General features: G+C 39.7%; 1 protein-coding gene across 8 annotated transcripts in view; it reads right to left on the bottom strand.

Annotated features, from left to right (window-relative positions):
- The window catches only part of MTUS1 (microtubule associated scaffold protein 1), a 131159-nt gene that overhangs the window by 62606 nt on the left and 43153 nt on the right, over positions 1 to 25400 (bottom strand). For 6 of the 8 annotated variants that reach the window (XM_064652756.1, XM_064652752.1, XM_064652750.1 and 3 more), the window contains 4 exons: positions 10189 to 10356; positions 6381 to 6512; positions 4265 to 4354; positions 3128 to 3175 (listed from right to left, as the gene is read on the bottom strand). In XM_064652756.1, the coding sequence (XP_064508826.1) occupies positions 3128 to 3175; positions 4265 to 4354; positions 6381 to 6512; positions 10189 to 10356 (438 nt within the window). Of the gene's footprint in view, positions 1 to 3127; positions 3176 to 4264; positions 4355 to 6380; positions 6513 to 8679; positions 9104 to 10188; positions 10357 to 25400 lie in introns of those variants that run through there. The other 2 variants (XM_064652759.1, XM_064652757.1) reach the window with 2 other exon arrangements.

Here is a 25400-nt window from a genome sequence, read left to right as displayed (position 1 = left end):
TTGTCCTACCTGTCCTGATAACAGTCTTGTGTCGCACACATAAGTGGAACCTGTTATCCATAACAGACCATAGATCCCTTTCAGGGTCATGGAACAACAGGACAAGTCCTCCAATAAATATTTACATGCTTTATTCCCAAAATGATTGCTTTACCTTTGGAATTGCCAAACAGGATATTTGCTTTCGCTTGGCTTACGTAGTTTGAGAGATTACTGTATTGTAACTTATCCTTAACACTCAGTCAACAACAGAGACATGAGACGTGAATACCCACTGCATTCACCCACACTACACTGTAATATACTGCACAGGTATTAGACATAGACCTCTTTTTCTACAGGGAGGGTTGCAGAGACAAAGGAAACAGCACTAACTTCTACTCATTTTTAGAAGCAGTTTTGCATCAGTTCAAAATTCCATCTCACAAGAGGTAACATTTTTATTCATATTTACATTAAGACATTATGGTAAGTGCACATGAACAGTCTTACTTGAAGTTAGCAAGTTAAAAAGTATAACATATTATTCCCAAGAAGTTAAATTTGCCTTAGCTTTAAAGCCAGCGCTGAAGAAATACACCACAGAACTTGTAAAACTTATTTGATTTACTGAACACCATCCATGAAGGATACACCTTGTGAATGTTTTAACACTAACAAGAAATGAACAGCTGCAAATATACACGTCTCTCCAATTTTACAGGCACACTAACAGTGTGTTGTGGCTTGCTTTGTCAAGCAGATTCTGGCTTTGCACCACTGCTGTAAATGAATGGAAAATGGAGAAAGAGCACCAGTAGTCAGAGAACAGACACCAAATCTAGAAAAGCCTGCTATTTTTCCATCCTTAAAGTGTGAAAAGCAACGTGAACAACTGAGCTAGACACTTAATTAATGCCTTAATGCAATCAACTACCAGAGTCCTGCTGCAAGAAATTAATCCTGGACACAGGGGCAAGAAATAGAACTGAGGTTGGAACTCTTCACCGAGTAAGGCTAAAATCCATAGACTTAACTATGGCACTGAAATGAAAGAACAAAAGCTTTATACTAGCTGCAATCACTAGAACAAAGCTCCACTATAATATCAAAGCCACAAAGAAAATAGAAAAAAAAAAAGAAGATAGTGGGCCTCATTCTACATGGTACTGGTTGACATTATTTCAGTTCATTTCAAAAAAGCTCATTTGTCCTTTCTTCAAATGTAAGACATTGTACTGCAGAACATCCAAACAGTCACACAATATTTTTATTTTGTAAGAACTATCTGCAATTGTGAAGATGGGGGGGGAGGGGAAATCTTTCTTAAAAACACAAAATACTCCATCAGAAAACTCTGCATTCATAAATGGTAAATTATATTAATGTTTTGTTTAAGTTAGAAATTTGGTAACTTCAAAGTCTAACATATCCAGTTTTTGGAAGCTGACTCAGTACAGGAAACAGTTCAGGTTTATTAAGACAAACACTGAAATACAGCCATTCTACTGGCAAAAGTATGATGCTAAAGAGCATTTACTAAAGAATCGCTAACTATTACTGCCGACTTGGAGTTTATGGCTGTGTTTTTAAGGCATCATATCCAGCACTTCAAAGCTATGTAGCTACATGCTTTATTAGGTTGGAAAAGATTAATCACAGAATTATGTTAAACTAGTAAAAAGGGGAGGGAGCACTACTTTTCTGCATGGAAAATAGAGAGAATGTGTCACAACCAAATTTAGGGGGAAATAAAGCTATATTTTGAGACGATTGTAAGGAATTTACTTTTTTAATTCATAGTCCAGAAACGGATTTTGTTGCCTATTGTGAGTTTCCTCAATTGAGCTGATCAAGACATTTTGTTGCTAGCTGAATCATCCTCTACATCCTTATACAGCAGACTACATTTGAGCTCTTGAAACGTAGTGTCAGACTTTACCTAAACTAACATTAGTTCAGCCAAATATCAATAAAAGCAACAAACAGAACAAGCACTTTGTTCAAAGTCTTACTTTATGTATGTATGTATGTATACATACATCAGAAGCCCTGATCCTTAACAGAAGATATCAAAGTACTCAACCACAATTGATATGTACACATTTGACACCCAAGAGAGTAAAAAGACAAAAGCATTGAACTCATGTTATGACTACAGGAAATTAAAAACATACTGCCACAGTACCAGAGTTGCAGGTCAGAACTGATTTGCCTAGTAATTCCAGACTCAAATTTACAACATCTGCTTGGCTGCAGCATCTCTTTCAGAAAGACATCTGCTATTCACTCAGGGGACAAAGGGCTTTCCAGTGATCTTCAGTATCTTTCAAAAAGGGCTTTTCAATGAGTAATTAATTACAAGCAGCATTTAATTCAGTAAATACATGCTGATTCTCGGGAAACTAAATTAGACTGCCAACTCTCTTGAAAAGACCTGGAAATCATTTCAAGTAGAAACATCATCTGAAGACTTTTCTGTCTCCTGGCAGATAGAAATTGGCACCAGGTGTCCTGACTGGCACAAGCACCAAAAACAAACCCAACACAAAGTCCTTAAAACTCTGCCAGATTTTGAAACACCATCTGCCATTTAATCAGCTGTGATTCCCTCCCCCTGCCATATGAGCAGACACACATATCAACATCCTTGGACAATTTCAACTTCCTATACAAGTGTAGTCTGCAGTGATACACAGAGACAGCTCACACCAAAAGGTTATCTACAATGAACCTTCCAGAAAAGAAAGATTCTGCATGATTCTTCTATTTGTTTTTTTTTTAAAGCCACAACACATGAATTCATTCATTACTTAGCTCACTGTGGCTAAACAGCAAAAACTACATCCAGTTTCATTTCCATGCCTTTTTTTTTTTTATACCATTTAAACCTCATTAAGTTTCACCAGAAACAGATTAACAGATACCACAGATTGCAAATTATAAGACATGGGTAGCCTGAAAACAGTAAACAGACAAAACTCAAGACACCTTCTTCCACCTCCTTTAAAACTGGAGTCAGTGATAGTTTCAGAACTATCCCCTGCAAATCTGTTCTCCCAAGAAAAGAACCAATATACTAATATAACGTATAAACCTAATTTGAGTTGCACCACAGAAAATATAAAAACGCATTCAGAAAACTCACCAGGACCCAAACAAGATAGGCTTTGGTGTATACTTCTTCCAGGAGAACCTATGGTGTTCAGGAAGGAGAAAAAAAAATTACACTTCAAGAGAGTAAAGAAAATACAGGATGCATTCTCATTAAGCCAAACATGTATTTTCCATTACAATTATCATATTTAATTTAAGTCAGGTAGCACTGTTTTACTTTACTTATTCATAGAGGACTACAGATAATAAGGAACTATCATCTATACTGGCATCATAGCAACTTTTTTTCCACCTATATGCTTATAAAGCAGTAATAAATTAACAGCATTCTCATATGTGCTGCCAATCAAGTTAGATACAAATGAAAACACTGAAAAAGTTAATCCACCCTAGCTGTATTGGAGTTATGTGAAAATTGACCTAAGAACCTCATTATTTTTAAGGATACTAAATGAAAGCAATCTTTCAGACTGCTAGGTATAAGTGCAAAAGTCATGTGCAGAGTTCATAAAAGGTCTTTTAACACCATCTTTCTTCAGAATTTACAAATAGTGTGTGATCCTACAACAAGTGTTTCAACAGGAAAAAGCTACTTTGTACTGCTACCATACTTGTTTCCCTCACCTCAGCTTTGCAAATGGAACTTCGCTCCCAAGGCGAAAATTTTGTCTTACAAAGCCTTCCTGAAGATTCTTATCTATTCTTTTGATTCACTCTGGCAGAAATTACTAATTGCAATTCAAAGTTAAAGATAAAACAAATGGCTGATACAGAAACATACAAGTAGAGTAAATATCCTCAATAGAGCTGACCACCATGCTCTCACAAGAATCTTGCTTAATTTAAACCCAAACTTAGACTAGATTTTTCTATCTTGTGTCTTTCGAGCGTACAATCTTACAAGCAGACGACAGAACATCACTTAACAGTCACTATCCTGTATTTTTGGTCATTATGGGATGCAAGTTTCAAGCAGACAGTAGACAATGAATGTCCCTTAAACAAATACATAAGGAACATTTTGCAGACTCAGTCTCCAATACTATGAACTGAAAGGAAAATGAGGAGACTATCTCAATTACTCTGAAGTCAGAGCATAGCTGCTCTTTCTGAATACAGAGGGATTCAAGAAAAAGTGAGAAACTGACTTCACCCAACAGCTGATTACCTCTAATCTCACTGACTTTCCTTCCTGGGTGCAGTGGCCCAGCTGATTTTGGTGTGCACTGGTTCAGTGAAGCAGATTTGGTCTTGGCTCCTAGAAGTAAAAGTTGAGATGAACTTTAAAGTAGAACTATGTCACCAATTAAAGACATATCTAATATTACACATTTACAGTTAAGTACAAGATGCACAAATCTACTCAAACACACAAAGATAAACCTTCTAGAACATTTAACCTATATTTAAACTTAGCTCTACTATACCAGAACTCATATTGAAATAAAAAGATGGTTTTAATAAAGCTTCTAAGCAGGAGAAAACGTTAGTAAAAATTTCACTTCAGCACTAAGATTGAATCACTTAAGTCTCAAAACAGCAGCCAATACAACACAGCTAAGGAAATACTGGCTGAAAGAGACCTCCAGAGGCCAGCTATCCAGACTCCCACTCAGAGCAGGCTCACCACCAAGACAAGAATCTGCTGACCACGCTTTTGTCCAGATGAGCTGTACAGACCTCCAGGAAGGGAGGCTTTATGGCATGACTGAGCAAGGATGCATCTCCCGCTCTAAAATTTGTGAGCATTTTCCACTGCCACATCATCTGGTGCTACTGAGAGGAGTTTGGCACCATGACCCTTACAGCTGTCCTTTTCAAGCCATTGACTACACAAGCTCAACTCCCTCAACCTCTCCTCAGCAGACAGAGACCCCAACCATCTTCCTAAGTCTCCAGTTGACCTTTCCAGTTTCAAAACAACCCTTCTGAACTGGGAAGGCCCCAAAACTCAGTACAGTGGTCCAGATAACACTGAACTGAAGGGGGAATAGCAGCTTCTTTTGGCCACACTGCTCCTGCAGGTGCTGAAGGCAGGCTTCCAGCACCCAGGTTGCTGATGATGTTAAGTTATGCATAGCTGTGCTGCATAACACATGTTATGCATGTTTTGTACCCCCACAGAAAGCATCGGCTTGTCAGAGAGACATATGATTTGTGTTTGTTTCAAAGTGATTTATGATTTGTGGCAAATTCTGTTTTTTCTCACTCTTTACTATTTTAAAGCATATCACTACAGTATGATATTTGGTAGGCATCTCTTACTTATTCCCAATTATGTCAGATACCAGCTTAAGTCTAAAGCAGGAGTACAGTATTTAATTAGGTTTATCCAATTACAATAACCAGTTCATCACAAAGATGGTCAGAAGCAAGCTGATTATAGCTAGGATTTAGGAAAGAGACACAGCAAGCTTGTTTATCTGCTCCCATTATGTCTTTAATTTTGTCTAGAGAATGAGTTGTCAACTGGTGTTTGTGGCTTTAGTGGAAGAAGCACTGTTGGCTGATCAAGAGGTCCTGGCTTGAACAGGAATTGGAACCAGAACAATGTTTAATACAAAGCCAAGGAGTACATTTAATGTTTTCTTTAGCACAAGATGATAAAGCACAGTCATCTTATCTCCATCAAAAATTAAAGCTTCCAATTCAGCCAATAAGAGGAATATTAAGAAAAAGCAGCATAAAAAGCTGAGCGGCTTCTGAGACTCTTCCCCTAGAAAGATGTGATAATGCCACTGATCTACAAAAGAAGATACTTCATCTAATAATACCTTATTCAAAAAAATATCCCCATCCCCCAAGGCCCTTTCTATGCCGAATGGGGTGAAGATAATGCAAAGTCTGCATGAGGACAAGAACAATTTCAGGACAAATTCAGGGTAGGTCTACCCTGTAGATTACCAGCAGCCACAGAATCTGAGTCTGAACTTTTTGAAAGAAAAGAACTCTTATTAAAATAATGTAAACCCCATGTGATGACACCTGCCACGCAGCAAGGTGCATCTAGTCCCTGTACCATGCAAACCTCTGCTGTACCACAGTGCAGACCTCCTCTTAATTTCCCTGAAATACCTCCATCAATTATGACAATTTAAAGAACATTTTAACCTTCCCATGAAGTCTTACAACACTTGAAGCATCACTGATGTGATTTTACTTCCTCGCACTGTTTTCCGAGACCACCGTCACTAAACACCGCTTCAGGAGGCAGACGCCTGCGAGTAACGTACTGTAACGGCAGGAACTGTGCTTTCACTCCGTCTACGAACAAACCCACGTACCTTTCGGAGTTGACTTCAACAAGTGCAATCTAGGTCTTGACAGTGCTTTCAAAGGGACAGGTCCTGAAGTGCCATTCTGGCAGGCTGGTTTTGAAGGCCATTCTCCATTCTTGATGACTGTGGCACTTGCAGCTGCAATACAGAATGACAAAGAATTTGCTCTAAGCATAAATAGTTTGATGAAGTCAAGCCTGTCTTACCAGAGGCTGAAGGACCTTGAAAGAAATTTGAGTTTGTTACCACAATGGAAATTTTTCTTTGAAAAACAAAACCCTGAAATTTCAGGAAAGCATTGTTTCACTTTTCTAGAAAAAAACTGAAAGTACTTCTAAAGTAAGTACACATTGTTTTGGGTACTAAAAAAATTATGTATACTGGCAAAGAGAATAAGAAGTTGACATGGCATTTACCAAAGACAAGCAAAAACTAAGTCACTCTGGAATAGTTGGTCATACTGTTGCTCTTTTCTCTAGTCATTAAGAAAAAAAAAAAAGAGGGGCAAAGCTTCTGGCATGTATTATCAGGTTTGCATCAGATTAGTATTTTAATGAGGCTGGCTATTTTTAAAGGCTTGCCTAATACTGTTCATCAAAAGATGGAACATATAGTCTTGAGATTATTTTAGTCTCTTTAAATGCACTAGCATAAATCATATAAGTTAACTGCTTCAAAAAGATGGGTTTTGGCCACTGAATACATTTTCAACCACAGAAAGAGGGGCAGAACTTCTTTCCCCTATAGAAACACATGCAACTGAAGCCATCTTCTTTTTAAAAGACAAAGAAAGTTGGAGCTCCTTGAAAGGTACAAAAGCTAAATATTGCAAAAGGATCTGTACATGAGGAACAATTTGCATAACACATCAGTAACACAGTTATTCTGTGGGAATCTGACCCTGACCAACATCAGATTAAAACCAACTTGTTTTGGTAAAACATGAGGCCTGACAGTCCTTAACTTTTTCTGTAAATCACTAAATTAAGGATTTTTGCTCAGAGTTCACTGCAAGAAGGTAACAACTGCCTACAAACTGGTGTGCTACTTGTAAATCAGAAGCACACCATGGAAGTAACGCTTTGGGTAAGCAAGCAGCCTTCTGGAGCAGGACTAGTTAGGGCACTGTTTTGCCCCATTAAAAGCTCCGGAGTCAGCTAATCAGGCTGCATGTAGGCAGGAAAACAAAAGGCAGAGTTGCAAAGTTTGATCACTATATGATTCAAAGCTGTTTATTCACAGATTAGGAGCAGCTACTGCAATCCTGATTAAAGATGGACATGTATGAAATGGTCTCACCCCAGTTAAGATATAAAGAGTTTAAAAACTCAAGTTATTAAAAGAATTTTAGTGAAGTATTGACTGTTCAGAAATGCAAGCTCAACTGCTAGGATCAGCTTTTTAACTTCTGAAACACAATTTCCTTTATTTGTAATTATTCTAATGCAATTAAAATTTGGATTCTTGTTCTTAACCTCAGAGTTTAACCATTTCAGTACATTCAAATTATAGTATTTTCAGCTCTCCACTAAAACTGAGATTTCTCTACTGTTAAAAAAAATTCTATTTTTCAATGCTCAAACTGACAGCCTGCATGAAAAATATGCTTTTATTAACAACAGCATTTCACATCTCATGATTTCTAAACTCCTCAAATAGGAAGTCATTTTAGAGAAAAAAATCATAAAGTTCAAGTGCTCATTAGACAAAAAACCCCCTAATGCTGCCACAGGGAATTACCAATCTAAAGACATCCTATAACAAAGGGCTGAGCTGACACAGCAAGAGAAACACTTCTGTCATTTTTTTCTCTGTTAATACAAGGCAAACTCCTTAAGCAAAACAAACCAGGTGACTTTGTTGAATTAATATTGTTGACAGGACCACAAGTTTGTCATAAATTTCATGACATTCACAGTGTAAGCCTCCCATTTTGATCTTTGTGTCCCCCACCAAGCTAATAAAAACATTTTAGGTTTACAAATACAATTTTTTTCCTGACATTAATGCATAGTAGATTAAATGAAAGAATGAAAAATAAGAACAGCACTGTACTTAGTATTAGAGTACTAAGTAAATTCCATAATTTTTTCCAATTTGATTTAAGGTCATAAAAATTTCACTAACATATGAATTCTATTTAATCTAAAGTCCTTACACTCACAAAACCTTACTATCAGACATAAATCCCAACTAAAGAAAAATCTCACAGCAAATCAGCAAATCAAAATATTGCATATATTTACCAACCTCCACAAAACAAAATGCATGCTTTAAAATAGAAATAAAAAGGAATACAACCTACTTCTTTTCCCAGTAAACGTGGCTAACAAAGGAACAATACAAAAGCTGTAAGACCCCACTACCAGCAGTGTCAGTAAGGTAATATCATAGTGGCTTCCTGAGTCAGTCGGTGGTGTTAGTGTAGAATTGATAAAAATAATAGGAGAAAAATTAGTTTCTGTGCAACTGCGGAGTCCTCCTGGTATAGTCATTTAAAAAGATCAAAGCAAGCTTAAAGTCTAGGAAGCTGCAGCCATGTTCAACCTCTCATATTGCTCTTGCTTGGTCTTCGTGAATCGGAGTGGAAAAAATTGTAAGCTTGAAGGCAGTGGACAAAACAGATTACAGCAGCTAGCAAATCAGGCTAAATAAGGAGTCATCTGTTTGGACGCTTAATCTGAATACACTCCTTTGTTATAAAGCGATGACCCCATCCTTTGTTACATGAGGGAGCAAAACGAAGAGAGGACAAAGCTGCTTAGCAATTCCAGCTACAGTCCTAAACCTGAACAGCAAAAGTCAACATGGCTGTCACAGCATCAGAACCGATCTGACTACAGAGCGATATGCACATGCATATTTTATCACACATACTCTTATTCCTTTAAGGAATATGTTTGCTCTCAGTTTTTTAATGAAGGCACTATGGGGGGGGGAAACCAAGGAGAAAATTTATTAAAGTATGTATGCATATGCGCATACATAAACTACAGACATGTGATAAATCACAGTTCTCTTTTTCAGTCCATTGAAGACTGATTTAGCAGACATCTGGCACAAAGAAAGGCCTTTGCTCAGTCTTCAAGATATAAGAGATGACATGATAGTAACAGAATATTTGAATGTACTCATTTGAATACATATAGCTGGAAATACTAATACTACTGACATATTTTTGCCACCAATTCCTACAACTGCTGTATAGCTTCAAATCACAGCTAGTTCTATTATTCTTCTCCCTATTTTTAATCAAGATGTATTTGGTTAGGTCATACACCAATGGCTGCAGTTACCTTAGAGATTACAGAAGTCTACCTATGCAAAGTTTTACCTTCTAAAACGAATTTCACTTACCAGGCTTTGATTTCATCTACACATTTTGTATTAAAACTCCAAAAGCATATATAAACCAGTTCAAAACAACATTTAGTATCAAAAAACCTGCGATGTTTTTCCAAATATTATGACAGGTAAACCATTCTGTTCAGAATTACCTCTTATTACACTACATGTAAACACTAGGAAACTCTTGCTCAAGAAGACACACTGGTTTTGTAATCTTTCAGGACAAAAGAGGAGCTGTACCAAAACCTCTACTCATCAAATCACAACCCAAGGCTCCAAGCTCCTTCAGACAGCATGTCTCAAAAAGGAAAGCTCTCAGTTAATAGGCAAAAACGTAAGTCCTAGAACTAATTCTAGGAATTAACACAGGCCTTTGTCAGACAGGACTCCCTTCCAAGGCGATTTTTTCCAACAAGCAGCTGATATTGGCTATCAGTTAAAATCCACAACCCTCACAGATACTTACTGCTGAAAAGACTTCGCTCACTCTGAGTGCTGCTGACTGATGAGAGGCTAGGTGTTCTCTCAAGCACTGATCTTTTGACAGGCACTTTGAATTTGGCGAGGGATTTACCAGAGGAGGTTGGGGAATTTTTCACTGAGGCATACTTCTCTCCTGGCAAAGATCCTATACCTGTCAGTTAGGGGGGAAGGAGGAGGGAGAAAGAAGAACAAAAGGAGTTGGAAAGAAGCTTAAACAATTGCTTCTTTTACACATATGCCTACAAATAAAAATATTTACACAGTAAAAATCCATATAAAAAGGCTTAATCTACCTCATATTGACATGGTAAAAAATGCTGTAAATGCAGAAAAACAGTTCCAAGGATTTAAAGCATCATATTTTCCTAAGAACCAAGTCAAGAGCTTTACAGACTGACCTTCCAAACAGACATCTGCACACAAAAGAAAGTCTTTCTTACATTGTCTTACCTCTGTGTTATGGTTTGCTGTACAGGCGATCCCATAAAAATACAAATAACCTCCACTTCACAGACAATCCAAGAAAGGATTCTTTTGTTTGTTCTTGCCCCCAAAACAAAGATTCCCATCCCCATTCCACTCTAAAAGATCATATCCTTTCAAGAACACAGACAGCATGAGAGTACTCACATAATACACTCAAAACTGACTAGTTCTGCAGAACTAATTAAACAGCACTCCCACAACCAAGTTCTTAATGGCCAGCTGGTGCAGACACATTCTTATACTAATTCTGGTTTTCACTTGAGCTTGTTGAATACAAACACCCAACAGCTAAGTTAATCAAACAGGAAAAGTATTTATACAGGAGACAGGTGTGCCATCTTCAGGACAGGAGCTTATTCTTGCACCACTAACAAAGCAAATACACTTTCCACAAGAAAATTTGAGTTTAGTCAAATTAAGCTTTTAGTTTATTTCTGAAAAGTGCACACCCAGATTAAAACTTCAATGGCCCAAAGGAAGTTATGTACACACAGACTTGTCTTGGCAGCTCTGAGTTGACACTTGTCAGCTCTGACAACAAAATCTTTATAGAGGCCTCTGAATATGGAGAAGAGGTTTTCATTTTTGTATAAAAACACAGACATGGAAGACAGGTTTATATATTTTTTAAATATTTTGTTATCTATTATGATGAAATACATCTAAAATAGCTTAATTTCTGATGTCATCGCCATTTTCAAGTCTGACAGACAGTTTATCTTACTTGAAAAGAGACAATTACAGTGTTTCAGATTTCACTTTCAACAATCACATTTCTACGCAAAGGGAATACCAATACCCTTCCCTTTATTCTTGTCACTATAAACCACATTCCAATTTTGCTTAAGATAAAATACTGCTGAACTACGACAGAATTAGCTAGTAATTCCACTTTATTCAACATCAGTTTTACTACAGGAACTCCACCCTTTAATACTAATGACCAAGAAACCTTCAATTTGCACCAAGACCACGAACACATGACACTAAGGGGACTGCATTACATTTTAGGCAAGAACACACCCGATGTCTGCCTTTCAACAGTAGGTGGTGTGACAGGATTAGATAACCTGTCTCAAAACATCCTGCATCAAGTATGCAACAACAGGAACAGCACTGGTAAAGAAAGGTATGTCCAAGCTATTTTCTTCAGTTCAGATCAATTCAGTAACAAAAGAGAAACCCCACATACAAGGTATACTAAACCTTCATTGGCATATTATGTAATACTGGTTACAGAGTATAACACACAAGCTTCAGCGAGTCACTAAACATGCTTTGTGTCAGATCTCTCTTTGGAGATCTTTTACTACTTGTGTAACTTTACTATACAGAACTGTGATTCTGTGTATGGCTTTACTGTAGCCTGCTATTAAACCTCTGAGACAAAATTATCAGCTGTATTTCAGAACTTTTTGTAAGTTACTGCAAGGGATGCTTGAATATACACAACTCACTAAAGAGCATACAAGCTTTGCTGTGCTACAAGAACACCACAAACCACAAGCTCACACTTACTGAAAACACCCTTAAAACACAGTACTTCAGAAAACACATCTGAAATAATTTGTGTTTGACAAAAAAAATATAAAATATTTGTGACATCTGAACTTCATACAACAGATTAATAACTTTATAAAACTTTCCACATTGTTTTTTAAAACCTTGTTTCATTATTCTGGTATGTTGATTGATTAATAAGTAATTCAGACCAGTCAGAAGTTCCTTTTCTAAACAGCTTCTCAGCAAAACAAGGTGCAAACCCCAAAAAAACCCAAACCAAACAAAAAAAAAAAAAAAAAATCCCCCCCAAAACCAAACAAAAACCACAAAACCCCTCAAACAAACCAAAACCAAAAAGCAAACAGGAAAAAAAAGGCTGCTGTACAAACACTGCCTGTTAATGTTGTATGACTTATTGAGTTAAAGTTCTACATTTCAAAAGGTAGCTAGAGGAACAAATGCAGTTTATCAGGTGCATCTTATTAAAGATGAAGGCAGCATGTTTGATTACTACTGTGTTGGACTTGTTCATCCAGTTCTAAACATACAGGAACAAAATCCCGTTTCCTTCACACAGATTTTCACTCAAGAAGGGTCAAAGCACATATGTAAAAATGCTCAGTCTTGTCTCGTACTGCATGTTCCCTACACATGATCTGCAGCCAGCCAAACTTCTCTGCAGAAGCTGGAGTATGACAGTGCTCTGAACCAGCTGTGAGCCCAAACCCATTCAGTGAGCACAGCAAGCCCTGGGACGTTGTTTCAGAAGCAGGTCAAACAGATGACATTTGCTCTTTCCTTAGTTCTTCTGTTGCTTGGTATTTTCCTGTAAGGCTTCTATTAAAGTAATTACTCAAACACTCAAATACATTTTTCAAAAGCCCTGCTCAAGGGACAATTTCTTTCAGGTCATGACACAAGATCATTAAGCAACTACTCTAGATGTTACTTCAACTAATAGTTTTACAAAGCACTTTTATAAAATAAATACTTTTCTTCCCTAAGAAAGGAGTTACACAGAACTAAATGCAAAGGTTTTAAAGACAGAAGCAGGAAGATACGGCATATAAACAAAAGTGCTGGAAACAAGCACAGAAGCAGGATATTTAGTGAACCATTATTACAAAGACAACAAGCAATAGCAAAGTAACAGGCTTTCATCAGTTATTTAATCTAGTCACTGAAGCGGGATACTAGAAATACCACATTCCTCTACAATGCACTAACGAGTTGGCAATTCTTCAGAAAAAAGTCTCCATGCAACGACCATGTTACTTGAAGTGTGTTAAAGTATCTCCTGTATTGGAATGGAAGTAAGTAAAGAACAAAGCTCATTCTTCAAGAAGCTCTGCAGATAGTTTTCATATCCTTAGTAAAATAATAATCCTCTCATATGAATCCCTCATAGGTCGTTAGAAAAAGTTAAAGCTAAGGCTTCCTTTAAATAGCACTGGAGTCTAAAATACTCATATTGAGAGAATGTTGACACCAGGTAGATTGTAAAGTCAAAAACACATGCACAAATTCTGAAATTTCATGTCCACCATTTCAAACCACATCAACACATTTCATATCTAGAACTGAGCACTGAGCAACTGGCATTCATAGAGCCACATGACACCTAGAAATGAACGGTTGGAAGCCTTTCCCAAACATAAACTTTGGGCAGACAAAGTGCAAAAGGAGTTTTTTGAAAGATGCTTTTTGTTGTTGCTGTTTTTGTTTAACCCTAAAGCTAACACTAACAGTTGGTTTGGCCTTACATTGCCTTATGTCTTGAAAATGCTGAATTTTGGATTTTTGCCTTATGCTTTTCAGATTTTTTCTGAGAATGTAAAATACAAAGGGCTCCGTCTTAAAAGTGCTAAACTTCTTAGCTTACAAAAAATAATTTTAAGCATGATGAAAAAGCCCAGTTTAAGCCTATGGTAAAGTCTTTAAAAACCATAGGGAGTAAACCTTCAAGAAAACATGCTGGTTTTTGGCATTTATTGAAAAGAGCAAGTAAATAATGGAAAGACAAACTGGACTTTGATATTGTTTCCAGCAGACTGATTCTAACATAGTTGTAAGAGTGCTTATGGTTGCCATTTTAAACACTGTAAAGCAGGAGCAATACTAACAGTTTTCTGATGGCTGCAAGCTTCCGAGTTTGCCTGATTAGCCATCCAGCAATATCAACTATACTATATATTATGCTATACACATATTGGTGTTCCTTCAGGGAACAAAGAGCGGTTACAGCATATTTCATAATTCTAAAGGTAACGTCTTTCTAATTATCTCTCCCTTTTAAAGTCTCAAATTACTACCAAAATGGCAGGACACAGTTAGGTTATGTTGCCAGTAATGGTCAACTGTTCAACCTAAACGTGGACAAAACAGGGAATGTCAAGTTACTGCTGGGTCTTCAAATATTTACAAGAGAGATTTACTTGTTTAGAGGATAACAGCTGGTCAGAAAACAGGCAAGACTCCATTCTCCATCTGATGGAGACTTCCACAGCATTCTCTCCATTCCTCTATAATCTTAGACAGGTATCAAGAACCAGCAGCAAGCTAGTGCCAAAACCTTAACTGGGGTGCCAGCAGCCATGCAGGTAGGTATTCCTGTGTTCTTCCTCTTGCAGCTCAATATTCTTGGACTAAAACTGGAAACCTGATCATCAGTACTACAAAGCATTATATTAGCAGTTACCAACAACCAAAACAATCCTTTTTGTTCCCTAAAATGCTCCTATCATCAGAAGAGTGATTGGGTCATTTTCAATTAAGGGAAGAGAGAGAAGACTAGTTACTTATGTATGTCTACCATTCAACTTCACTTTTCCCCCCTTCCTATCTGCTCCAGTTTTGAAATGGGGCAGACTTCCTCACAGTTAAACCCTCCCACAATCAGAGAGACTCCTCCCTTTCCCATCTTCCCGCAGGCTCAACCCGTTGCATGTGACCTCTCTAGCACCTAGAAACATCTCTTCCCTGGCCTCAGGTATGAGCTCACACCTATCTCTCACCTCCAGGGCCATCTGCCCATAATGCTGCCTGCTGGATTTAGTCAGGTTAAGGTTTTTCCTTTTGTAGACTGAACTAGAGCAAGCCCCATGAGAGATCATGTCTGCACAGTCATGCTGCCCCCTCCTATGACCCCAGGCAGAGGCAGTCTCTGGACAGCAGGTAGCTTTACACCACCTTCCCAGGCCAGCTGCACAGTGGTGGCAAAGCTTGCTTGCTCTAGCTTTGCCAGGAGACTGTTGTAAGCTGTTCACATCCTGACTTAAACAAACCAACCCCAACCGCTAGCTTTAACACAGCTATTGGAAAGTTCTGTCTGTTTAGGAATACTGGGCATAAGAAGTTGAATCAACATACTACAAGGGAAGCTGAGGCAAAAGAAGACTACCAACTCCATCCAATTATGCTTTTCATTATTGTCCAGCTCTTCAAGCCACAAACCCCTTCATGTGAGGCTCTGAAATTTGTTTGATAAATTGCAGCTTTTATACTCATGTCCATGGGCAGGATGAGTCCGCTAGCCTTCTCCAGTCATCCTAGGAGAAGGACAACTCTAACCCCAAACCTGGGCAGATGGAGCTCGCTTAGCCCTGTAAGGCCATCCATCTAAGAGAAGGACACTCTAAACAAACCTACGTCCTAAGGATCTCGCTGTCAGCGTCCAAGCTCACTTGGCCCTGACAGATGAACCTTAGGATTAAAGGGTGGGTCCAGTTCCACGCATACTGCGTCTCACCTAAAAAATCCATTGCGCAGGCTCAAAGGCCTTACCCACATTTGCAAAGCCCTGTAGTGACGGGCGAGGGTCGAAACGGCAGGTGAAAGGTGCGCTGGAAGCTGCAGACCCAACCCTGCATGCAGGCGGTTCAGGATATTGGTCATCAGAGACTGACTGGAGATGACAGTCTCTTTCGGCAGCATCCTGAATGACCAAGCAGCCTTTTCAAGGACAGCACTGCTTGCTCCACTCAGAGCAAGGGGCCTAGAAAAGGTGGCCTAAACAAAGCTCATCTCCCCTTTCACCCGGTTGGTTAACCGTGGCCAACGGGCATCTTCTCCTAATGTGGTCACACAAAGATCAAAAGACAAAGGCATATACACCTGCCTCCAAAGGTGTACCCAAATTGACACTTGCATGTTGGAACATCAGAACCATGCTTGATTCTGCAGATAGTGGATGTCCTGAGCATCGGTCTGCCCTAATCGCTCACGAACTATCACGTCTCAACATCAACATCGCTGATCTCAGTGAAGTTCATCTCCACGAAGAAGGCAGCCTCTGAGAACATGGTGACGGTTACACACTCTTTTGGTCAGGTAAACCCAGAACTGAAAAGCATCTCTCAGGACTTGGCTTCATGGTTAAAAACTCTATTGTTCCCAAACTCGAAAATCTGCCGACTGGTCGCATTATCTCCCTACACCTTCCACTACACAACAAGCAACATGTTGTCCTCTTTAGTATATATGCCCCGACTCTCCAAGCTGACCCTGCCGAAAAAGATAAATTCTACACTGACCTGCGCCGCCTTACCCAAAAGGTTCCTGCAGATGACAAGATCATTATCCTTGGTGATTTCAACGCCAGAGTAGGAAAGAACTTTGAAGCCTGGAAAGGAGTATTAGGCAAGCATGGTGTTGGAAACTGCAACGATAATGGTCGACTTCTGCTAGAATTCTGGGCAGAGCAACAGCTCACCATCACTAACACTATCTGTCAGCAGAAAAATAGTTTGAAGACAACCTGGATGCATCCCAGATCTAAGTATTGGCACCTCATCGATTATGTCTTGGTGCGACAGAGATGTCCGTGATGTCCACCACACCCACGTGATGCCTAGTGCAGAATGCCAAACAGACCATCAACTTGTATGCTGTAAACTTAACTTCAACCTTAAGTTCAAGCCTAAAAGGGGCAGTATCCCAAGGAGGAGACACCAAGTTAACAATCTCCAATCAGCCACAGTGAAAGACAGATTCCAGGCAAATCTTCAAACTAGGCTCAAAAACCATTCCATAGATTCTATAGATGCCCCCCCCCCCCCCCGAAACACTCTGGCACCATATTAAAAACAGCATCCTGCAGTCCTCTGAAGAATCCTGAGGGTTCTCCTTCAAGAAGAACAAGGACTGGTTTGATGAAAACAATCAAAAGATCCAGGAATTGTTGAGGAAGAAGAGATCCGCTCACCAAGCACACCTTGCACTGCCATCCTGTCACGTAAGAAAAGCTGCCTTTCGTCTTGCAGCAAGCTCCAACAGAAACTCCGTGACATCCAGAACAAGTGGTGGATCAATCTAGCAGAAAAAACTCAATTATACGCAGATACAGGTGATCACAGAGGATTCTATGAGGCCCTGAAAACAGCATATAGGCCTACATACCAGGTCCAAAGCCCTCTACTCAGCGCAGATGGTCAAACGCTTCTGACAAATAAAACCTCCATTCTGAATCGATGGTCTGAACACTTTCAGACTCTTTTCAGTACCAGCTGTGTAGTGCAAGACACAGCAATTCAGTCCATCACACAGCAATCAGTGAAGTACAAGCTGATTACTGCCCCCACTCAAGGGGGGCAGAAACCCTTTAAGGGTTTCTCCCTTAACCTAAACCTGCTGTTTCATACAGCAGGTGAAAATTGGCAAGGCAGCCAGGGTTGATGGAATTCCACCTGAAGTCTGGAAACATGGGGGCCTTGCACTCCATGCTAAATTTCACAAATTTGTGGTGCACTGTTGGGAACCAGGTGAGCTACCATCAGACCTTCATGATGCAGTCATCACCACCTTGTATAAGAAGAAAGGTATTAAATCAGACTGCTCAAATTACCGTGGTATTACTCTGCTCTCCATTGCTGGCAAAATCCTGGCAAGAATACTCTCAAACAGACTAATACCCACTATAGCAGAAGGAATTCTACCTGAAAGCCAATGTGGTTTCAGAGCCAACAGGAGTACCACAGACATGGTATTTGTTCTCAGACAGCTGCAAGAGAAGTGTAGGGAACAGAACAAAGGTCTCTATGTAACCTCTGTTGATCTCATCAAGGCTTTTGATACTGTGAGCAGAAAAGGTCTATGGCAGATTTAGGAACACTTAGGTTGTCCCCCCAAGTTCCTTAAAATGATCATCTCACTCCATGAGGATCAGCACGGCCAAGTCAGATATGGCAATGCACTTTCTGAGCCCTTTCTGATAACCAGTGGTGTGAAACAAGGCTGTGTTCTCGCACCAACCCTATTCACAATCTGTTTCAGCATGATGCTCCAAAGGGCCACTGCAGACCTCGATGATCAGGACGGTATCTACATTTGATACCGTACTGATGGAAGCTTTTTCAACCTAAGGTGACTGAAGGCCCACACTAAGACCTTAAATCATCTTGTCTGGGAGCTGCTTTATGTTGATGACACAGCCCCTGTTGCCCACACAGAGGCAGCTCTGCAGTGTTTAACATCCTGCTTTGCAGATGCTGCTGAGCTCTTCAGGCTGGAAGTCAGCTTAAAGAAGACTGAAGTTCTCTTCAACCTGCACCTCAGGAAGTCTTCCATCATCCCCATATCACCATTGGCAAATTAGAGCTCAAATCAGTCCAGCAGTTTAATTACCTAGGTAGCCTCATCTCCTCAGATGGTAAGATTGACGGAGAGATAGACAACAGGTTAGCCAAGGCACATAGTGCTTTTGGAAAACTCCACAGAAGAGTGTGGTAAAATAAACACTTGAAGAAAAGTACAGAGATCAGTGTTTACAGAGCCATAGTGCTGTCTACTCTCTTATATGGATCCGAATCATGGGTCATTTACCGCCATCACCTGCGTCTTCTAGAACGCTTTCATCAACGCTGCTTCCATACAATCCTAAACATCCACTGGTCAGATTATGTGACCAATACGTCTGTTCTAGAACAAGCAGCAATCACAAGGATTGAGGCCATGTTGCTGAGAACACAGCTGCATTGGGCAGGACACATTTCAAGGATGAAGGACCACCACCTCCCTAAGATCTTGCTTTATGGTGAACTTGGTATCGGCTGCCGCAAGAGAGGAGCCCCGAACAGGAGATACAAGGACTCCCTGAAACAACATCTCAGCCTTGGCCATATTGATCTACATAACTGGTCTACTGTGGCCTCCAATCGGGACGCCTGGAGACACACTATCTATAACACTGCTGATGCTTTTCAAAAAGCACACAGGATCATTCTTGAGGAGAAAAGGCAATGCAGAAAGAATAGTATCTTGCAGAATATACCACCTAAGGAGTCTTTCTGCTGTGCCTTTTGCAACCGTCTATCGCGTATTGGCCTTTTTAGCCACCAGCGCGCTTGTAACAAACGTGGGTAGAGCCCTTCCCAGATCTTCATTCGCAAAGCCTAGCCACGATGATGATGTTATCTACAAATCTTTGAAGTTTTCTGTCACAGGAGTTCCTTGGATGAAAGAGGAACCTCACTGTACCAAACCAAATACAAGTTTCTTCTGGAAGATAATTATTCCTATTTCTCTCCTCCTTTACCTCTACCCTGAGAGAATTCAGAACTAAACAGTACAGGTGAAGAGCTACTTAAGACACATCAGCATGTCCTTGCAAGTAAATGACTAGGTACCAAGAAATTCCCCTGCAGGGAAATTACTGCACACCTCCCTCCTAAAGGAGAATATTCTTATAGATACATCCACATTTCTGATAGCGTCGATATGTTGACTGTTAGTCTCTGCAAGTACAATCATGCTTCTTGCTACAGGTACAACAAATTGAAACTTCAATGGGGCTAGTCACAGAATTGCCTGTAAAAAGTCTGGGAACATGGGTGAAAACTTTAATTCCCTAAGTATGATCAGTGATGGTACCATAAACAAAGCTGACAGGATGAAATGCTACCTTCTGGAAGCTGGAAGCCAGTAGAATATATTAAATGCCATGAACTTTGGAATATAAATAATTTAAGTTAATCCTCAAACGTTTCCAACTGCCCCTCTTCTTCTTCACCTCACTAAAACTCAGAGAACCACATCCAAATTATCCAGAGGTAAATCAACCAATTTGCTTTGAAATCATTCATTGCAACAGATTCCATATTGTCAGATACATTATTTCACTTTTACTCATTTCTCACAGTCAATTTGACTTACAAAGCTAAATAGGAAGTATTTTATTCCAAAGGGGCATTTTTATGATGAACCCTATGTATGGCTTACAAAAACACAAGCAGCATCTATCTCCTTGTTAATGAAAAGTAATAAAAGAAACTAGGTGCCAAAGTTATATTGAGTTTTTCTGCTAGTGCATGTAGTCAAATTGACAAGCTGAATTCAGATGACATCATTTTATGTTTTCTTTCAGGCTTCAAATTATGAATTGACCATTCTGTAGCTGAATGACCAACATCTGGGGCAGGGGCTTAGAGGTCAGTATTTGGCACAAGGATAAATTGCTCCAGGCAGCTTCCAGCAAACCATTCCTGTTGAGGACAGCCAGGAAGTGAAGGCAAAATGGACTGGAAACGTTACCAGCAAGTCTGACTCAAGCAATCAGAAAAATGCTTCTAGGCCCTCACAACTAATGCTGTTTTCTGAATTCTCACAAACTCATCAACTGGACAAAAGTCCTTTTAGATACACTGTGTAAGTTTTCCCCCAGTTTATACTACGAATTAAAAGAGAACTGGTTATGAGATACAGCTATACAGTGGAGCCGCTTGGGTGAACACGACAGAAGAGGGATGTACTATTAACTATAGACCTTATGCTCCACGGAGACCTATGTATCAGTTTTCTCCTTCCCACACCTCTGAATGGGAATATGTGAGTTTTAAGTTCACTTTTAACACAGGCTTTAATTAGTGTAATGAATTAAAGAAAGAGAATGCATTAAAGAAAGAGAAACAGGGATGAAGTAATTTGGACTAAGAAGGACAAATAATGATCTTGGATAAGTTAGTGTATGAGGAACCTGCTTTTAGGATCCATAAAAGAAGCTGGCTGCCCTGCAAAAGAAAAGCATAAAAAGACTGGCTGAAACTAAATTTTACACCTTATTTGCAGACCCTGGTGCATTCCAGATTTCTTTATGAGAAAGTATATGGAGACCCTTACTGTCTGCTCCAGGATTTTGAGGCAAGTCCTGACTGTTTCAGTCCAGAGAACCTGGAAATTATGTTTGCCTTTTAAAATATTTTGTTTCCTCTTGGCAGCATGTCAATCCAACTTCAAAGAGTCACATGGTAGATAGCAGGAATGATACAAGCTGAAAAATTATTTGCAGTAACTATATTTGGGTTAGCTCCTTGTTCAATATCAGAACAAAGACTCAAGGATTGTGGGAACGCTTCCTGGAACTACATTGTTATGGTTCTGCTTCACAAGTGTTGTGAAAGACTATACCAGAAAGTCCTGAATTACCAACTTTATACATGTTTCCAGCTGTATGAAAACTGATTGAAACCATTTGGTTTCAATTTTCCATGTGAAAAGCTTTTCTTCGTGCAATAAACAGCAATAACAGTCATTAACAACTGAGTCTTAATCTGTCACTGCTTGTTCTGGTTTTAACTTTGGAAGTTTCTCTCAATTACACATTTAAGTGTAAAATCAAGCCAAAAGTCAACTGCAAGAATTTAGCAATTATGAACAACAAAATCATTTCAGAGTATCACTAAACCTACTGTGGTCTAATGCAATGTAAAAATATGTTCTATAGCATAGGGTAAATTATTTTTCCCACTCTTCAAGCAGTTGTGGATCACAGGAAAAGTCCTTCAGTATGATCAACTTTTTATATGGAGAATATCTCACTTGTCCAGAATCTTCTTTAAGGAAACACAGAATTCATACTCTCAAGCTTCTCTCTACCCAAGCTTTCATTACTCTGGTTAAATGCTATGAAAATACTAGCAAGAGAAAGAGGTAGTACCACTGGATTAAATTAATGAAAATTATAAGTAAAGCACAGGGCCATAACTCTGCTAAAGGGATATCGGTGACTTAAATCAGAGACAAAAGAGTATCCAAAATGCAAAAAACTCTGCCAGATGGCAAAAGACATTTTTGTTACAAAGATGATTTACATGGTTTCCATTGATTTCTGGAAGTCTTTAACATCAAGTAAGGAATATTATTGATGCTTTCACATTCCCAAAGAGTTTAAATTACAAATAAGGCTTGACAGAGCTGTCGTAGCTAAGACATCAAAAGCAACGTGAAATTTCTTGGAGTGAAAAAAAATTTAAAGTAATGGCAGTAAATTTTAAGGCAGAAGTTTTTAAGGATGGAGTTATAGCATATCAAAAATCTTACTTGCAGGTAAAATTCCTTCCTTTTACATACATATAGGTAGGTGTTGTCAGCAATAGGAGGAAAAAAGGCAGTGGTGAGCATATACGCTTTTAGATGTACAGAAAAAAATTTATATTTCTATTTTATGCTGCTCAAACACAAATCAAACAATTTGCTCAAACAGTGGCTCAAACAGTCACAGTGCTTCTGTTCAACTGCATGGATGGTAACATACGTTTGCTGGGGCAGGCTGACAGTAGAAGATCTTGGAGTGATGTTCCATGGGACCACCAAAGCTCCTTCGCTTCTCAAGTCCCCTTCCACTCCTCCCTTCAAGTGAGGCAAAGACATGACTTCCCAAACGATAATACCTCAACTATTATCAGGCCACTACTCCTCCACAGTGGTTGTGGCTACATGCAACTAGGTGGCTTTCTGGGAACAAAAGCAATAGTTGCTTTCATTTCAAGACTGGTTCAAAGTCCTCAATCAGAGCTCCAGAATTACACACACAATCCAGTAAAAACCAGGTAACTCAAAATGTGTTACTCTGCATCTTGAAATCTAATGAGCATTTTCACTGACAGAAAACAAACATAAACAAAAAACATACTGCCTGCCATCCAGTACTACAAAAATCCACTTGCACTACCATGGAAAAGTTAGCTTTAGAGAATTAAATTTTTGTTTTAGAATGACTATGTCATCCTCTCTTATGGAGTAACAGAGACAAATAGTTCCAGAAATCATTTTAATAGCTTGCAACTATGACCTGATTTCCAGATTTGCCACAGAAATGAAGCTCTGCCATTTCACAAATCACTTCGGTACATCAAATCAAGATGGGCTTGCCTTTCAGACAACCAATTTCTAATTCATCAAAAACTCCAAGTCCTGGGTAAGATACACCAATATCGGTGAACAGTCCTCAGCAGCCATTTTGAAATAAACTGGTTATTTCTAGCTTAACATGTTCTGCAAATAACCACGCAAAAATAAAACGTTTGAGTTATGAGTTCTGCTCTCCTTCTGCTGTCTCCTGTTCAAGAGAAAAATCAGGAAATTTCCTTAGAATTCATGCTTTCTATTGGCTAGCTACCACTCAAAACTTAAGTTTTACAAGGAGGAAAAAAAAATTACCAAAATTTCAACTCCTGACAAGCTTCAAGGATCTTATAAATGGTGTTTTATACATGGCACTTCTTTTCTTTCTTGGTTGTAGGGGAGTTCCCTGCTTCCCACTCAAAACAGCTATGTGTGGCACAATCCGCTGCTCAAAAGCTCTTGATTATTCTGAGAATAATACATACACTAGTACATTTTGGACAGATGCACTGCTTCTCTCCCTCTGTCACTCTGTACACACATGATGACAGAGCTATACTATCATTTCTCTTGTTCAGAGTATTTAATGGACTCACTACACCAACTTCTACTGCTGCCCAACAATCTAAATACAGATAGTAACTGGATAAGAATTAGCTCCATATATGTTAGTATCTCAGGAAGAAACAAATCTGTTAAGATTTGTACATTTTTAAGACTCAACATGACAAATGCCTGAACAACCTAGTCTGAACGCAGTGCTGACCCAATTACAGGCAGGTGGGCTGGACTAGGTGACCTTCATAAATCTTTTCCATTCTGGACTTAGCTAGTCTGTCTTTAGCCTGATGAAATCCCAACAGCAAACAACTGTGCAGCTACTGAATGATTTATCTGGATGGGCTAAAGTTTAGCACCAGAATGTTCAAATGACTCAAATGGAAACAAAATAGTTATTCCTGCCAGGAATGCTTTAGCTTAAACAGACAATTGGGTTTGGTTTACAAACCGCCACTTGGTCACAGTAAGTGTATGTACAGTTTTACTTCAAAACCATTATAAGCAGACAGGGTAAGCAGCAGTAGATATGGTTTTACTTGAAAGGTGTGGTCATATAATACTGCAGGGCTTTTTTTGTAGCAGGACACTCCCAGAATCCCACCATGTGCCTGAGAACATTGTCCAAACACTTCTTGAACTCAGACAGGCTTGGTGCTGTGACCACTTCCCTGGGGAGTATGTTCCAGTGCTCAACCACCCTCCAGAGGAAGAAACTTTTCCCGATATCCAACCTAAACCTCCCCAAGTCAGCTCCAGTTATTTCCTCGAATCCTATCACTGGTTATGAGAGTGAAGAGATCAGTACCTGCCCCTCCGCTGCCCCTTCAGAGGATGTTAAAGACCTCAAGGAGGCCTCCCCTCAGTCTTCTCCAGGCTGAACAAACCTAATGGCATCAGCCCCTCCTCATAAGGCTTTCCCTCCAGACCCTTCCTCATCCTCGTGGTCTTCTCTGAACGCCGTCTAATGGCTTAATGTCTATTTTATACTGTGGTGCCCAGGATGCGAGGTGAGGCCACCCCAGTGCAGAGAAGAGCGGGACAATCCCCTCCCTCGACCGGCTGGTGATGCTTTGCCTGATGCCCCCCCAGGACACGGTTGGCCCTCCTGGCTGCCAGGGCGCTGCTGACTCATATTCAACTTGCCATCGATTGGGACCCCCAGGTCACTTCCCGCAGCTGCTCTCCAACCTCTCGTACCCCAGTCTATACACAGGAGCAGGGTTGCCTGGAAGAGGAGGAGGGATGAAGTAGTAGCGGTGCAGCAGGAGGAGGAGCAGCAGGAGGAAGAGGGGTAGAAGAGGAGGACCAGGAAGAGGAGGAGAAGGAAAAAGAGGAAGTTCGCTACTCCACCGCTCGCTGTATGCGCAAGCCCCCGCGAGCATCGCCCTCCAGCATCCCACAGATGACCGGGGAAGGGGAGCTTGCCACAAATATCTTTGGGGGGGGGGGTGTCCCAGGATTTTTCTGGGGGTAGGGTATCTTTGGATCTTGCAGTACTCCAAAGCTGAGGCTCGAATGCCCCTTCAGAAG

This window comes from Pseudopipra pipra, chromosome 4 (genome assembly GCF_036250125.1).
Source record: "Pseudopipra pipra isolate bDixPip1 chromosome 4, bDixPip1.hap1, whole genome shotgun sequence".
In the NCBI taxonomy this organism is placed as follows: Eukaryota; Metazoa; Chordata; class Aves; order Passeriformes; family Pipridae; genus Pseudopipra; species Pseudopipra pipra.
This window is presented reverse-complemented; position numbering and strand designations above follow the sequence as displayed.